At 43.5% G+C, this 17,985-nt stretch overlaps 1 protein-coding gene across 1 annotated transcript in view; it reads right to left on the bottom strand.

Annotated features, from left to right (window-relative positions):
* cblb (Cbl proto-oncogene B, E3 ubiquitin protein ligase) overlaps positions 1-17,985 on the bottom strand; it is a 106,411-nt gene that overhangs the window by 12,460 nt on the left and 75,966 nt on the right. Inside the window, exons 10-15 of the mRNA XM_080748379.1 lie at positions 13,901-14,101; positions 11,599-11,808; positions 9,264-9,470; positions 8,515-8,676; positions 5,118-5,206; positions 423-566 (exon numbers count right to left, since the gene is read on the bottom strand). Coding sequence (XP_080604505.1) covers positions 423-566; positions 5,118-5,206; positions 8,515-8,676; positions 9,264-9,470; positions 11,599-11,808; positions 13,901-14,101 — 1,013 coding nt within the window. The remainder of the gene's footprint in view (positions 1-422; positions 567-5,117; positions 5,207-8,514; positions 8,677-9,263; positions 9,471-11,598; positions 11,809-13,900; positions 14,102-17,985) is intronic.

The following is a 17,985-nucleotide window of genomic DNA, read 5'->3' as shown; positions in this document are numbered from 1 at the left end:
CTCAGTTGGTCTGTTCTTGAGGAACTACTATGTCAGTGGTTCTCAAACCTTTTCATGTGAAGGACCCCCAAAATGATTTGGTCACGGACCCCCATCTCAAAATATTTAGTTCCAGGGACCACCCAGAAGCAAAATCTGAGTTCCAAAAGTTCGCTTTGAAAATACATATATTCAAAGATTTGCACAACTAATTTTCACAACTAATTCCAAAAATAGCAGATCTACAAGCTCGCAGCGTGGCACTCTGTGCCACGCTGTGAGCTTGGATATCTGCTATTTTTCACTGGTTAAAGCATTCAACAATCCTAGGCCTGAATGGGTTAATCCATGAGAAATAAAGGTGTGTCGGTGTGTGGGACAGACTTTGGAAGGAGGGGGGTTCATGGTGTCTTGGTACGGGAACACTGCATTAGTGTACGTACCTGTTTGGAAGTGCAACAGAGATGCTGATGGGAGCTTGACTCAGACACAGGCTGGAGGACGGGACCTGGTACTCATCTTCTGGCCTCTCTGACGACGCTCTGTGCCACTCTGCCCCAGCACTGCTGAAAGGATTCAGGGAGGGTCTGTGTGTGTGTGGGGGGGGGAGACATCAAGTTTAGTTTAGAATTTTTTACATATCTACTTTTTGACAACACAGCTTAACCCATTTAGTGCCCCTTACTTTGAAGGGATAAGGGACGCAGAGTGCCGGCACTTCCTCCCATAGCCCCCCCCCCCCCCCCCCCCCCCCCCGCTGTTATTTTGAAGGGCAGTGGAAATTACGCAGATTTTTGGTCACTTTACTTTTTTTTTCTTCTTTTTTTTTGTTTAGAAGCAGGAGGGTGTCATGTCAGCGATCAGTAAAAAGACATACGAGCGCTATTTTGCAATGACAAATGACAACCTTGGGATCAAAATAATGAGGCTTCTTTGATGGAAGATCAATGGGTATCTACGGAGGATCTTCAATTCGCGTGCACGCCAACGTGCGTTGTAAACAAACCGCGGGCATTACGGACGCACAGTGGACAGCCCAGACTCCACGGTAAGGAGAAACAACTTTACTGTATTTACAGTATATATCACAAGTATATAGGCACTTAATGAGTTAAAACTGACAGAGACAGACATTGTGTACTTGTGCGGGTAATTTTCCCAATTGCAGTTTTTGTTATTTTGTTTGTTTTTGTCGAGTATAATAACCCTGAGGGACGTGCAAGAGAAAGAATATTTGTCTCATTTGCCAATGCCATCGAGCACAACAGATGGACAAATCATTGACACGTGGGGGGCACCAAGTGGTGGATTAACAACTTCAAAATAATATTGATATCTGGCTTCCATTTCTGCTCACCATCAGCAAAACCTACATGGAAGACCACAGCCAGCAGAGCCAAACGATTTATTTTTAGTTGGGTTGGTTTGTGGTATTGTTGGGAAGTCGTGTGTCAGCTTTCTTCTGCTCAGAATTGGCCACGCTGGCTGTCAACAGACTCTAAACATGCTAAGAACCGATGAACCAAGACTGGCTGTTTCTCGTTATCGGTGTTGATTTCGTCGACTAAAACTATGACGAAAAATGTTTGTCGACTGCATTTCTTTCACTGACGAAAACTAAATAAAAACGAAATAAAAAGTAATCTGTGATGACTAAAACTAAGACTAAATATATTGACAATTTCGTCAACAAAATAAAAACTAGACTAAAACGTTAGGGAGGGACTAGTGGAGAAGAGAGTAATTTCATATTTGGTTGCTCTCAGGTTTTGCGTGCTGAAAATAGCAGATTTGTAGATCGGCTATTTTCAGCACGCAACCAAGTGTAAAATCAGTCATTGCGATGCCATCAAGGCCTGTCAAAATGTATTTCAGTTGACTAAATCAACTGTAGATTTAGTCAACTAAAATCGTATGATATTTAGTCGACTAAAATTAGACTAAAACTAATACTTTTCAGGTGACTAAATTATGACTAAAACTAAAAGACATTTTATTCAAAAGACTATGAGTAAAACTAAATCAAAATCTGTTGGCAAAAACAACACTGCTCGTTATGTACTACTGTACAGGTACATTTGTGAAAACTCCAGCCTAAAGCCTAACTCATAATATGTCATACAATACGGACGATATTGACCGTTTTTTTGCCAGTCTGTGATGAAATGATGACTCACTGGAAGAAAAGACTCGCCAGAGAGCAAGTCCTTTCCTCAATAACTCAATAAATCTAACTGTTTGTGTTGGCTCTGTGGCTCTATGTGTGTGTGTGTGTGTGTGTGTGTGTGTGTGTGTGTGTGTGTGTGTGTGTGTGTGTGTGTGTGTGTGTGTGTGTGTGTGTGTGTGTGTGTGTGTGTGTGTGTGTGTGTGTGTGTGCGTGCGTGCGTGCGTGTGTGTGTGTGTGTGGACCTATGCACACTGTTGGGTGGAATTGGAAACCTTGTATGTCCAAAACTGTTCCTTTGCCTTCCAGTGGATCCAGTGAAGTTATTATTAGGTCACAATCTCGTGTTAATACTTTTCATTGGTTCAATATCTATAAAACCCACAGTCACGCTCCACACTCCAAAACAACCGACAAAATAAAATATAGGCTCATTTTCCTACTTATATTGATCCCAAATGACTTGCCATGGGGCCTATTTTTTGTAATGTTTGTAATGACTAAGAAAAAAAAAAGAAAAAAGAAAAGAATGACTGCAACAAATAGCGTAAAAAGGGACAGGCTTATGGGCTCTGCTCTGTGCTAGGGTCTGCCGGGGAAACTGAACAACAGGGGCATTTCTGCAAAGCAGACTCCCAAGGCAAGTCATTTAGGATCAAGTTGGAAAATTAGCCTATACAGTATGTTATTTAGTCTGGATTTGTCCTTTAACCCAGTGTTTCTCAACCACTGTGCCTGGGGACCTTCGGTGTGCCTCTGAGAAGGGTCAAGTGTGCCCCTTGAAACTGCTTGAAAGCCAGTATTGTATTTATCATTTTAAAAATGATTTAAACTAGTGAAAACAGCCAATCTACAAGCACACAACGGTACGAGGCGTTGTGTGCTTGTAGATCTGCTGTTTTCACTACTGTTGTGCGACAGCCTTGTATGACGAAGCAGGGCTTTGCTTTGCGAAGGAACGTACACATTTGAAACTTGGAGATCCAAGGTTTCTTCCCGACAGTGACGATATTTACACCCCCGTATTATGTTTGTGTGCCCATGGATTCTTGGGACATGAAAAGTGTGCTCATGCAGAAAAAAGGTTGAGAAACACTGCTTTAACCACTTTCACTTTCAAAGCTTTTCCAATATGGCAAAAAGATTGCATCTCTACAAGCTCAAAAGCTTGTAGATAGGCAATTTTTGCTGCATTTGTGGAACAGTATGGCGAAGGAGGGCATTAATGTACCCCAAAAAAACTTGAAATACGGTTACGATACGAGGTTTCTGCCCGACAGCGGTGACATGACATGCATGTGTAGATTGTGTACAAGTGTAGTATTTGCTCAGTGGGCTTGTGAAACAAAAACCCACCAAACAGGATGACATAGTTTCCTGTAAAAACGGAGCTTCCCCTCGGCTCCAGCTTCATCAGAAGTGACAGCTCTATATCCTTGCCCTCCACTTCGGCGCAGCACAGAGAAATACCTAATTTAATTGTGCTGCGGCTAAAAGGCCATTACATGTTCAGCCGTCATTTTTCAAAGCTGTCTCTTAACAGTGACTATGCCCTATGGCACAACACAACTTCACTGATAGAAGGTTTGTGCCCCTGAAAGCAAAGGATGAGTTCTAGCCAAAGACAAGACAAGAAAAGGTGGTAGAAAAGGTACTTAGTGTGCTTGTAAAGACTGTTGTTGTTTTCAGTGTCGCCCTGTCAGGTATGCTAAATGTAATATGATTTGTGGTGCTACTATTCATTCCTCTTAGCCTGGGTCCTTTGCGTCTATTATGCACATTACATCATTCCTGTCGGGCAGATTGCTGACACAGAAACATAGGGTTTTTCAAAAAATCTTAGAAGGATTCAAAAGACACTTACAGAATCGGGTCAAAATTCTAATTTTCACGATTTTTCAAAAATAGCAGATCTACAAGCTTGCAGCGCGGCACTCGGTGCCGCGCTGTGAGCTTGTATATCTGCTATTTTTCAATAGTTAAAGCATAAAATAATGATAGTGTGCTTGTAAAGACTGTTGTTGTTTTCGGTGTCACCCTGTCATTTATGCTAAATGTATTATGATTTGTGGTGTTACTATTCATTCCTCTTAGCCTGGGTCCTTTGCGTCTATTATGCACATTACATCATTCCTGTCAGGCAGAAAAACCTTGTATTTCCATATTTCAACCTTTTCTTTTCTCCCGTAAATTGTGTCTTGAATTTATTTTTATAAATATTGAACCAATAAAAAGTATTAACAAGAGAGTGTGGCTAAATAATAACTACATTGGAACGCAGGTTATTTTTCTCCATTTCTTTTTAAAATAGCAATTTTGAACAAGGATTCCATCTGACGGCAACAATATATTTAATTGTTGGATCTAATTAAGTGTTAATGAAGCCTATCGATTGTAGAAGGTTTAATGGTGTGACTATGGACCAAGAGACACTTTTGTTTTGTAAGGAAGTTGGAACCGAAGAAAGCATTGTGCTCAAACATTGTGTTTTCTAATAACAGTACTAATAACAATACCTGACAGATTACCCTTCAGTGCTGGTACTATTCTGTATGAAGTCAAACATTGAGGCATGCAGACCCTTGTGGGGTTGTTTATAGTACAGTACACGGGCCCTAGGAAAGATGCTTATAGAATAACTAATGTAGCCATAAGTTTACCGGAAATTGACATAAACCTTTATGTGGGCTACTGTTTGTATACAACATAGAGGACTCACTGTAGCACACACAGGGCCCCCCATCTGCTGGAATGTTGCTTGTACAGTATATTTATGTAAAGTGTCTGTAGCGTGTCCAAACAGTTTTCAGATGCTTTCCAAGAAATGTGTCCCTTATCTTGCTTGATAAAAAGCCCACTTTGTGTGCGCGAGCGCGCGCACACGTGTGTGTGTGTGTGTGTGTGTGTGTGTGTGTGTGTGTGTGTGTGCGTGCATGTGTGTGTGTGCATGTGCATGTGTGTGTGTGCTACTTACTTGTGACTATTGACAGCAGCAGGCTGAGGTAGAGAGTGCCGTGAAGGAAGGATATCGTACTCATCGCTGATGTGACCATTGGAGAAGGGCTGTACACACACGCGCACACGCACGCACACACGCACACACACACACACACACACACACACACACACACACACACACACACACACACACACACACACACAGACAAAATCGGTTAGTTTCTGGATATACTTTGATATACTATACATTATTTACGGTGTTTCTATGAACTGCTGATAATCACAAGGAGAACTTGCAATCTCTGCTAATTTAGCAGCCTTCCACCGCCATGAACAAGTGGATGTGCCATGTGCCATGTGCACCCTGGAGAAGGCACTGCTGACAGGGAATTTAACCCATTTAGGACTAGAATTATTGAATGCTTTAACCAGTGAAAAATAGCAGATATACAAGCTCACAGCGCGTGCCGCGCTGCGAGCTTGTAGATCTGCTATTTTTGAAAAAGTCGTGAATATGTGTGCAAATCTTTGAATATATGTATTTTCAAAGCGAACGTTTGTAACTCAAATTTTGCTTCTGGGTGGTCCCTGGAACTAAATATTTTGAGATGGGGGGGTCCGTGGCCAAATAAATATCATTTTGGGGGTCCTTCACATGAAAAGGTTTGAGAACCACCGACATAGTAGTCTCTCAAGAACAGATTAACTGAGCTCCAGTTAAGTGAAAAGAACCTTTTCTTTGAAGATGGCTAGCCAGATTGCTGACACAGAAACATAGGTTTTTCAAAAAATCTCAGAAGGATTCAAAAGACACTTACAGAATCGGGTCAAAATTCTAATTTTCACGATTTTTCAAAAATAGCAGATCTACAAGCTTGCAGCGCGGCACCGCGCTGTGAGCTTGTATATCTGCTATTTTTCAATAGTTAAAGCATAAAATAATGATACACAATATAATATGTACCCGTTCTAAATGGGTTAATAGAGTGCGACAAGCAGACTTTTTTTTTTTTTTATCATGGAGATTAGCATTAATTCTATGCCAAAAATAATCCCCATTTACAGAGCAGGCGAAGGCAGCATACGTGCAGCCACAGCCAGACTTGCCAGGATGTGGCAGACCTTGTTGAGGTCAAATTATCAGTTGGCTCCTGCATGTTGATGTCGCTCTCTCTCTCTCTAAGGTCTCTCTGCGCAGAAAAAGGAAATCAACATTTTTTGCTTTGGCATGCAGGAAATCTCAGGTGGAATGGCTATTGTAGGTGATGCTTTTCACCCCAAATATAGCAACCATGTTATATATTTGCTTTATAAAGTTCATTGGAAACAAAATCTTTACTTGCTCTTAGTGAATGCATGTAAATCCAGGACTGGAACGTTGTAAGTCCTTTGAGGGAATGTGTTCCCAAATAAGCATTTCTCTTTTAGGGATTATTTTCAGCAGCAACTGCAGGCTGCCTTTGAACCGAATGAGGCGCTTTTAGGAGATAACGATGCATATCTTCGCTGAAACCTCTTATCTTCATATTTTATACTTTTTAATGTGTTTTATTTTCTCTCCGTAAATGAACACCCTACTGGTGTCACATAAAAATTGCAAAAATAGTCGAGCTCTATTAGATTTTTGGACATACAAGGTTTCTACCGGACAGCGGCGATATGCAAACACATCCCACTGTGTGTCAGGAAGCCCACCCACCTCCCCACGCAGTGTTAATGAATGTGTATAGCTGTATGTGTGTGTAAAGCGGGTCTTTACATAAGAGAGAATGACAAACAGAAGGTAGCACCATGTGCAGGCTTTTCAGCATTATTCTCTGTGTGCCTTTGCATAATATGATTACTCCTACTTATCACCGCAGTAAACACACATAAAGTGGGAGACATTTAAAAGGTCTGTTTACCCAAAATGCTAAATAATATCTATCCAACCCAATTGTTTTTTAATGATATTTTGTATTATATACTCACAGTCTCACACCATGCAAGTAATAATAATGATATATAATAACATAATATCCCATGAACAGGATGCTTCAAAAGAAACCGAGAGAGAGCTTTAGCAAACACACAGCATGTTATGTAAACAGGGCACAATAGATTATAGTTCCCTCCATTGTTCTCTTTCTTGTCATGACTTGAAGCAGTGGTTCTCAGAGTGGGGTCCAGGGACCCTCTGGGTGCCTTGAGGGGGTCCAAATATTGACCCTTACAGAACTCTGAGAGTGGACAACTGGAACTATGGGGGTCCTTGGAATGAAAAGCTTTGAGAACCACTAACTTAAGACCAGGGGACTTCAACGTTTTCAGGCCAAGGACCCCTTATTTGAGAGAGAGATGACTACTTAGTCTGCTCTTTTCCCCTCTACACCAAACCTCTTTGCCAAAAGTGCCAAAAGTGTGAGCTTGTAGATCGGCTATTTTTGGCTAAAGCTCTCAGAATATGGACGCTAGGGTTCAAGTAGTTAATATAAAAAAGGAAAAAAAAAAAAAAAGGTTCTACCACTCAAAGATTTGGAGGACCCCCTAGGGGTCCCGGACCCCCTGTTGAAGACCCATGACTAAGTACATTTACTTACGTACTGTAATTAAGTACACTTTTGAGGTATGTGTACTTTACTTGAGTATTTCCAATTTCCAATACATTAAATTCTACTCCACTACATCTCAGATGCAAATATTGTACTTTTACATAATAACCGCTTCAACTATTGAACCATTGAACCACCGCTTTGTCCATTTGAAAATAGACAATCTACTGCTGTTTTCAAAAGATTCTTTTTTTTTTGAAAACTTGAATTCTGTATGATGAGTACTGTATGATTTTGATACTTTAAGCACATTTTGATGCCAATACTTCTGCACTTTTACTCAGACAAGTACATTTTGAATTCCGGACTTTTACTTGTATTTCTACATTGCTACCACTGCTCAAGGGGCTCAATAAATTCTGACCAAAATTCTGACCAAAAAAACAAAACAACAACAAAAAAACTGCTCATTTATAGGGCTGTCACGATATGACATTTTACATGACGATTAATTGTCACTCAAATAATTGCGATTAACGATTTAATTGTGTTTTTGTCGTTGATAATTACATTTCTGTTTGGCTTTTAGGCTTTGAAGTTGCACATGGCAGATATGACACATAACCTAAATATATAAAGAAATTATGGACTCATTTGACAACGTTCTACTTAAAAAATAACATTGATAGTGGAAATAGCCGATCTACAAGCTCACAACGCGTCGCAATGCGTTGTGAGCTTGTAGATCTGCTATTTCCACTATTTTTTACTTTAAGAAAAATATATGAAACATTTTCAACATCACGATTATGACGATTATGAAAAATAATTGCGATTAGACGATTATGTAATAATTGTGACAGCCCTACTCATTTAACTTACTTTGGAGCTGTCCGTGCCGTCCATCCTAGGCTGGAACCTCCCTGCGGCCCCCGAGGGACAGCTCAGGGGTCTGCCGTTGAGGTGACACGAGGCTGACGGCGCCAGCTGGACCTCTGCCAAGGAGAGGCTGTCCTTGGGGCACCAGGCGTCGGCCGGCACCACCTGGAGGGAGAGATGATTTTTTCAGGACATTTTTATTTGGTTTTAGTTACAGTCTTTAGAATCATATTTTAGTCATCTGAAATTTTTTAGTTTTAGTCTAGTTTTAGTCGACTAAATCTACAGTGGATTTGGTCAACTAAAGTGTACTTTAGCGGTGCCTTGATGGCGTGATGATAATGCCTCATTTTACATTTGGTTGCACTGTTTGGAGTGCAACACCCGAGTGCAACCAAGATGTTGGACCTGAACCTGTGGCCTGTTTTTTTTTCAATCTCGGCTGACTCGGTTCGATTCGGGTATCAATGGAACCAGCGCTATCACTGTCAGATACCCGGGACCCGGGACATACGGTGGCATCTCAGACCCGGCCCTCGAGGTCACTGCTTGTAAATGGACCCGGACCCGGCTCGGTGCCGGGTCGGATCCCGGGTAATTTCGGTTCTCGGACCTACCCGAAGACCTCTAAGTCTTAGTTTTAGTCATCATAGCTTAATTTTTTATTGAGTCATTATTTATTTTTTGTCAGTGAAAAAAGGTAGTCGACGAATATCTTTGGTCATAGTTTTAGTGGACGACATCAACACTACCTGGGGGTCCGGCGTCACCGCAGCGGTGGCGGCGGCAGACGATGACACGCAGGAGGAGGAGGAGGAGGAGTTGGGGAGCCAGGAGTGGCGTGTCTCCGGGGGGATGGGAGGGGGGCGCTCTGGGGGAGGCGGGGGAGGGGGGTCCCTCTGGGGAGGCGGGGGCGCGGGGAGGGGCTTGTCCTGCTTCCTGGACATGCCTGGTGACGACTGCAAGAGGGAGGGGGGGGGGGGGGGGGGGAGACATCCAATTAGCTCCAAATATATCCAAATCCACGTCACTGTGATGTCAGGGGAACCACACTAACAGAATCCCTTTTATGCCCATATATGGAGATCCCTGATGTCATCAATATTAAGCCCATATCAAACAGGACATGGAGGAAGACAGCCCATATCTGTGTGGCTGGTTCTAGCGCAGGGATCTCCATATGAGGGCATAAAAGGGATTGTATGTATGATGTCAGATGTCATAGACGTCATAGGACTTTCACATAACGAATAACTGAGTTAGGGTCTCACAGCATATCTCCATATACAGTACATGGATCTCCATATATGGGTACCAGGGGTCTCCATATATGGGTAACTGGTCCGATAAGCGACCTCGCCCTAAAGGGCGAGGCCGCTTGTCGCCCTTAGGCGTCTTACTAGTAGGCTGCCAACTCGGGAAACGCGGGCCCTGGCGGCCTCTAACAACGGTAATAACTCGGGAAACTCGGGAGGGGGCAGCAAATGAGTTAAGAATCTCTGACGTTTCAGCACAACCTCAAGGTCGCTTCTCGCCCTTAGGGCGTCTTACTGGTTTGTATTTTGTATTCATTTATTATATCAACAAATCAACCCAGGAAAAAACTTCTAATAGATTTTTTTAAATAATTGTTCATCGTAGGCAAAAGTTTTGAAATAACGGTGATATTGATCTGAAGTCATATCGCCCAGTCCTAACTCCAACCCTGTGGTTGTAACAGGGAAGCTTCACCCATAAGATACCGTTCATGCGGAAAACATAAGACAGCTTCATAACGATGACCAGAATCCAAGAGGAACTGTATGATTGACGACACCGCGAAACCTATAAGCTGCAATGCATAACTTTTAACGTTCTACCCCGGGGATTGGAACAATGTGGTCTCCCCCCGAGTGAAGAGAGAGACCACATTTATTTTCTACCACTCTCCGTCAAGATGGAAGCCCCCCCGCTGGGTCAGGGGAGACGTTGAAGCTTGAGGCAATACCACATGTCAACCAGTAGGTGTCTTACCTAACAACGGGGTCTGCATTCCTTAAACGGCTGCAGATGTGCCAGTCCGTACATTGTGTCAACATACCACCCCACACGTATCGACTAAAAAGGACGTTTTATTCGTTCAAATAAGTTTTAACCCATTTAGGCCTGGGATTATTTTATACTTTAGCTATTGAAAAATAGCAGATATACAAGAGCTTGTAGATCTGCTATTTTTGAAAAGCCGTGAAAATTTGAGCAAATATATGTATTTTTAAAGCAAACAATTGTTAACTTGAATTTTGCTTCTGGGGGTCCCTGGAACCAAATATTTTGAGATGGGGGTCCGTGGCCAAATACATATAATTGTGGGTTGTCTTTGACATGAAGTTTGAGAATCACTGATCATAGAAAGGTAGGTTTTTCAGAAACCCGTTTAGGATTTAGGAGAGATTTATAGAATCAAAAGCCTTGCACAAATCAAAAGATTTTTCAAAAATAGCAGATCTATAAGCTCGCAGCGCAGCACTCGGTGCCGCGCTGTGAGCTTGTATATCTGCTATTTTTCAATGGTTAAAGCATAAGATAATGGTAAAGTATAATTGAGTACCTGAGACGAATAACAGTCTACGGTATATTCAATTTGTTAAATTGTTAATTTAAATTGTTGCACTCCCCCCTCATTTTGTTCAATTGTCTGTTTTAATGTTATCTGCTCCCTTTGTCTGCTGAATATTGCTTGTAGGGACTGTTGTTCCACAAACTGTTGGAGATATACTGTATTATGTCTTATAATTCCTAATATATATGAGTTAAGTAAGAAAATCTAATTCAACAAAATGAGGGGGGAGTGCATAAAGAATTTAACAGAACAAAAACTACTAGTTTGTGGTTTACAGTCTGGTAAAAAAAAAAAAAAAAAAAAATCTATATTCAAAACGTTAAAATATGGACTTAAGACAGTTTTTCGTCTCAGGTACTCAAATACGTAATAAATGTGCACCCCGGTCTAAACGGGTTAAAGACAGCAGCTTTGACGTCTCTCTGAGAGTGCTATCATTCATCGCGGGCGCCGTGGCGCCACCGCAGCGGGGTGGATCACTGACTGACCTTAGGGGAGGCCGTGGGGCTGGCCGACGGGGAGCGGATCACACCCTTCTGGATGAGGTCAAGACGCGGGGGGACCGGGGGCAGGCTGAGGTGCTGGATGCAGAGGCTGGGGTCTCCTCCTCCTCCCCCTCCCCCGTGGGCTTTCCTCCGCTGGGTCACAGGGGAGGAGCTGGGAGACACGATGGGGGAGTTCTGGCGCTCGGCACATTGCTTTTTTTTTTTGGGACAGAGGAGAGGACGGAACGTCAGTCAACACAAGCACTTGAACACCCCCTAGTGGCGGATAGACGCCAGGGGAAATAAAAGGTTTGTCATCACTGTCGGGCAGAAACCTCGTATCTCCGAGTTTCACATTTGTACATTTTTTTTCGCGAAGTAAAGCCCTGCTTCATCATACAAGGCCGTTGCACAAAAGTTATGAAAACAGAAGATCTACAAGCACACAACGCCTCGCGGTGCGAGGCGTTGTGTGCTTGTAGATCGTCTGTTTTCACCATTTTAAATCATTTTTAAAATGATAAATACAAAACAAACGGTTTTGGACATACAAGGTTTCCATCCGACAACGACGTTAGGATGAAAGCCTTTTCAAATCAGAGCGAAAAGGGTGGCGCGCGGCTGAGTAGATTCCTCGCACGTTCAAAGAAAGCAGAGCATAATTAATGAATTCCAAGTAACAACACATTTTTTTTTTCCCAGCAAATGCTTCCGAAAACATAAACATAATGGCAGTATTTCCCAGTACTTCCGAACCCAATAGGGTTGAGAAGGTGAAAGTGGCACGACGGGTTTAACGACTTGCCATTTTCTCCGGTAAAGAATCGCTTCCAAAGAGCTGTGCATTTTGTTGGGAAATGTTCCAGTGCTAGCAGCGCAAAGTGGGAGCACTCAAAGAGCTCTCCGAAGGTCATTTTCTTTTACATCACAAGACAATCACGGCAGTCATGCAAAGACCACTGTTGGAGAACATAAAAGGTAAAAGGACATTGGATTTTAAGTGGGGGTTTCTTGGCAAGAGGAAAAAAGAGTGTGAGTGACAGTTGTTGTTTTCACATTAATACACGGAAAGATATGTTAAACCTCCGTTTCCGCGATAGCACTTAAAATTCCAAATGGACCGTTATGGGTCCATTTGGTTCCGTTTGTACCCTCTCAGAGTTATGGTGGTCCTTTTGAGAACCACTAGTACCAGTGCCACAGTGTCGTAGTAAATCAGTGTCAAACATATCATATTTCTGAAGAAAACCTAGAGACTTGACGTTCAGTAATTGGGCCTTATGATCAAAATAAGAACAAAAACAAAAGCCTCCAGCGTCTATTCTCGTATATATATTCTCTTCATAAACAACGTTATAGCCTTTTTCATAATTTGTTCTCTGCATGGTGACAAGGCTGTGGACATTTGAACGCGTTGTTTTCTTTAGCCGGTGGTTCTGCTACGGGCGGCTCTGTTGCGTTTGCTCAGCAACAGGTGGCTGCGCAGCCCCGTTGCCTCCTGCCCAGAAAAGAGCCTCCGGTGTGTGTGTGTGTGTGTGCACACTGCATGCGCGTGCCCAAAGCGCGAGGTAGCGGCCGCCGCGCAGCGCATCGTGGGGCGGTAGGGCTTGAATAGTGACCATCGAAGAAAATCCCATTAAGAATCCTATAAGAATCCTTTACAGTTTTGGAACAGATCCTATTGGATATTTTCTTATAGGATAATGTTCCTATAAGAAAAAATCCAATAGGATTTGTTTAGGGGAAATCCTATTGGATTTTTCTTATAGGATTATTATCCTATAAGAAAATATCCAATAGGATCTGTTCCAAAGCTGTAAAGGATTCTTATAGGATTCTTTATCAGAATCCTAAAGGATATTTTGGCCAGGGATCGTACATGTGTATGGTACTGTATTGCCTCAGGTGCTTGAGTCCTGTTCTGATGCTCTCCGCCATGGGTGTTTAGACATACAGTATTAGATTGTGACATTATCATTGACATTGTGAATGAGATTCGAACTTACTACCTCTGGTGTTTGAGTCCTGTGCTGATGCTCTGCGCCACAGCTCCTGTTAGTAAGAATGGGTGTTTGGCCCTATTTGAATAAGACATTTTATATGCAGCGCACATAAAATGGCCTAACTCTGGCTAGGAGCAGCCGGGAGAGCCGGGGCCGGTACCCACACGTATCATTACAGTAGTGTAAGGCATTACAGTACCATAAAAACTAGCCCAAGTCTTTGGCCACAGACACCGGCTACATTTGACCGTGTAACACCATATTGACGACCCCCTGCACCAGGGGGCCCTGCACTGGGCTACCTTCCTGATGTTGGCGAGGCCGTTCATGACCAGGCAGTCTTCTCTATCCTCGTCGTCGTCCAGGTCCAGCATGGGGCAGTTGAACTGGTCCAGGAAGAAGCACTTTGCGCCCTCGTTGCGCGGGTCGAAGGGGTCCACGATGATGGGCTCCGTGCCTTTGATCTCGCAGCGGCAGAACGGGCAGCCCTGGCCGTCCGACTCCTGGAACGAAGACCAAGGAGAGACGGATAGGGCCGTCACGATTATGACATTTTACATGACTATTGATTTGACAACTTTATACCTAAAAAAGAACATTGATAGAGGAAATAGCCGATCTACAAGCTCACGATGCGATGCGTTGTGAGCTTGTAGATCTGCTATTTCCATTATTTTTTACTTAAAGTTGTACCATGTAACTTTTTTTATAAAACAAATCTTAAAATGGTCCTAGCTGTTAAATCGCTAAAGTTTTAGAACCCCCACTCCGTTATTTTCAGCTTCTAAAGCCTTCTCTTTATATGTTTTCTATGATCCCTGCCCGGGACCGGTTTTCGCGCAAAAATTGCGTCATCACACTACCGGCCAATCACAGCGAGGGTTATACACTGCCGGCCAATCACAGCGCAGAACATACACTGCTGGGCTCTCTGGTGGGTTTAGGAAACACGCCTTCAGGAAGTACACTGCAGTGTTTACACTGGAGGAGTCTAGCATGTAACTCTCCAACCGCTGCTCGTAGAAGGACACGGGAGACCTCATTGAAAGCGTCTCGGCGAGGCGAGGCGGACGCGGTGGTCTGACGGCCCGGTCCGCGAGCGAAAAACGGACGAAAAAAGCAAACGCGACCGCGGTTTGCTATACTGCTACAGACCACCAGTTGAGCAACTTACACAGTATAGCTTTAAAATATATATGAACATGTTTCAACATGGAAACAATTATGACGATTATTTGACATAATCGCAATTATTTGACAGAATCGTGATTATGTGACATAATCACGATTATTTGACATGTGTCAAATAATTGCAAATAGACGATTATGTAATAATTGTGACAGCCCTAGAGACGGGTTTAGCTTGAAACGGATTTCCAGCACGCACGCACGCACGCACGCACGCGCACACGCACACGCACACACATACACACACACACACACACACACACACACACACACACACACACACACACGCACGCACGGACAGGCACCAGTGATATTTATAAGCCACGGACATTTATAAACATAATAATCTGGTGAACATGAGTTCTTTTATTTAAGGAACACGAGGAACCACTTTGGCCCGTAGAGTTGAAAGTACAGCAACAAGGGCCTGCTAACAGACAGCCAGCCCCGGCACATGTGTTTCCATTCAAGGTGACGCTAACGCGCCTTTAGAACCTCCCCCCCCCCCCCATTCATGAAAGAGCTCAAAGCAAAGTCGACTGGACACATGCATGCGTGCCGTGCGTGCGCGCACCGCTCTCCGAGGGAAGCTGTTCTGTAACTTTACAACTTCTGATGGGGGCCGTTTCCGTATTCCGCATGGCAGCCCCCCCCCCCACCACCCGTCAAGTGGGAGGGGGGGCCGTAAATAAAATGAATAAAAGCGGTTTTGGTTTTCAGTCCATCTCTCTCTCTCTCTCTCTCTTGACTCGGGGGCCAGAGGAAAAAAAAAAAAATCAAAGGCAGACAATATTTACAGAGAACAAAGCTGCAATTGTGGCTGCCATATGGTTGGGGACTTGGCGAGGGCCGCGCCAACAGCATGTTTGTAACCTAATCCTAATTAGAGAGGCTGGAGATGGGAGTCGAGTGGGAGGTTGAAAGCGAGGAGGAGGTTGGAGCGGGGAGGGGGAGGCGCTCGCGGACACGCTGTTCATCAACATCAATGACATATTAAACCACTTAAGCGCAATTTTGTGCCTCGACGTTCGATGGTGTCGTGTGGCGAAAATAGCTGATGCGACACGCTGTGAGCTTGTAGATCACGCTATTTTCACTTTTTTGAAAAAAAAAAAAAACGTTTGAAGGTTGACAAAGCCATTATGTGACACGAAAGCTTCACACACAAAAAAAGAGAGAAAACCAACCACTTTGGAAACAACTACTTCGGAAACTCTTTCTACAAGGACACTTGGCAAGAAAGAGAGGTTAAAAATCTTACCCCAGCTTTCTGAGTACATGGAAATTACTTTTTTTTTTTAAATGTTCACAGCTGACTGTCCTCAGAAATACTTTCTATAAAAAGCCATTTCAAATCAGGGGGAAACGGTGATGGTTTTTTCAGAGCGACGGCAAATTCATAGTGAAGACGCCTTGTTACCGTAAGCCAAGGCGACGATGACATTACCGGACAGTCACACCATGATAGGCGACGCAACGTTTCCAGAAACAAGTCTGAACTTCATTAAACCTTTGACTCTTATCTGATTTGATTCGGGGGGAGGAGGGAGAGGGGGGGAGGGGGCACTGACGCTCTCAGAACAAGGGAACCCTCTCATGACGCCCCCGTACACCCAGCCGAGATCAAATACTAGTCTTTTAAAAGCTAAACAGGATGTGGAATTACATACATCACCCAGCCACAGCCAGCTGTTTCCCCTATGTGAGCGAGGGCTGCCTGAAACGCCTGCCGAAAACAGCCGACCTACAAGCTCACGACGCGCCGCACCCGCGTAGGCCAGGGTGTCACAAGGGGGGGGGGGGGGGGTAAAGTGGTACTGAGTAACTAGGGCCCAAGGTGGAGGGGCCTTAATTATGTTATACTTTAGCTATTGAAAAATAGCAGATATACAAGCTCACAGCGCGGCACCGAGTGCCGCGCTGCGAGCTTGTATATCTGCTATTTTTGAAAAAGTTGTGAAAATGTGTGCAAATCTTTGAATTTGCACACATGTATTTTTAAGCGAACATTTTGTAACTCAAATTTTGCTTCGGAGGGGTCCCTGGAACTAAATATTTTGAGATGGGGGTCCGTGGCCAAATACACATCAAAAAACCTTAGAAGGATTTGAAATATTCAAAGACTTCCACAAATGTTCACAATTTTGTCAAAAATAGCAGATCTACAAGCTCGCAGCGCATACATCTGCTGTTTCTCACAAGGTTAAAGCACAAAATAACGTATAATCATGTGTTCCCAGTTCCCCCTATGAAGAACACTCATGGGGGGGCCCCGCAGTGAATCCTTGTACCCAGGGCCCCGAATTTGGGGTGACACCCCTGCACCCGCGACACACATCGTGAGCTTGTAGGTCGGCTGTTTTCGGGGAGCTAGCGCGCGACACGGCCGTGCGGCGGAGCATAAATTGTCCATAAAAAGGTCTACCCCCGGGTTGACTAAAACGCGGGGCAACAAAGCAACAGTAAAAGGGAACCACCGCTGACTCAAACCTACTGGTACTGGTGCTGTGTTAGTCACCCAGGAGGAGTTGGGGCTGCTCTGTGACTCACACATTCTTCACCGCTGAAACATGCACGTGTGTGTGCACGTTACGCACACACGTCACTGGTCAAAGTCACTCACTCACGCACACACGCACTCAGTGGTGTAAAGTACATTTACTTAAGTACTGTACTTTTGACGTATTTGTACTTTAGTTTAGTATTTCCAATTTCCAATACTTTTACTTCTGCTCCACTACATCTCGCATCCAAATGTTGTACTTTTACTCCGCTATTTATTTATTTGAAAACTTTAGTCACTAGTTACTTTGCAGATATACATTATAATATTATAAAACATACATTAATCACTTTAGCCCTATTCTATACCTTGGCCATTTGAAAATAGCCGATCTACAAGCCCACGATTAGGAAAATCTTTTGTACCGGCTGCCCTTAAGCTGTACAACGAGACACATAACGGACGCTTGAAAAGGTCTCCCTTCCTAACTTAGACTTACGGAACCATTGCTGTATTGACTTTGACCTCTAAGGAACAATTGCTGTATTGACTTTGACCTCTAAGGACCTTCCAGGAAGAGTGCTCATGTGCGCCTTGCAGTGACACGCTTCCTAGTTTCTTCTTTTTTCGCACTGATTTTTGACACTGCACTATTAGGTTGTTAGTGTTGGTAGTTTCTGAGTATTTTTGCTTTGT

The sequence above is a fragment of the Nannobrachium achirus genome (genome assembly GCF_963921795.1).
Source record: "Nannobrachium achirus genome assembly, chromosome: 19".
NCBI classification, from domain to species: domain Eukaryota; kingdom Metazoa; phylum Chordata; class Actinopteri; order Myctophiformes; family Myctophidae; genus Nannobrachium; species Nannobrachium achirus.
Note: the sequence above shows the minus strand (reverse complement) of the source record. Positions and strands in the feature narration are given on the sequence as shown.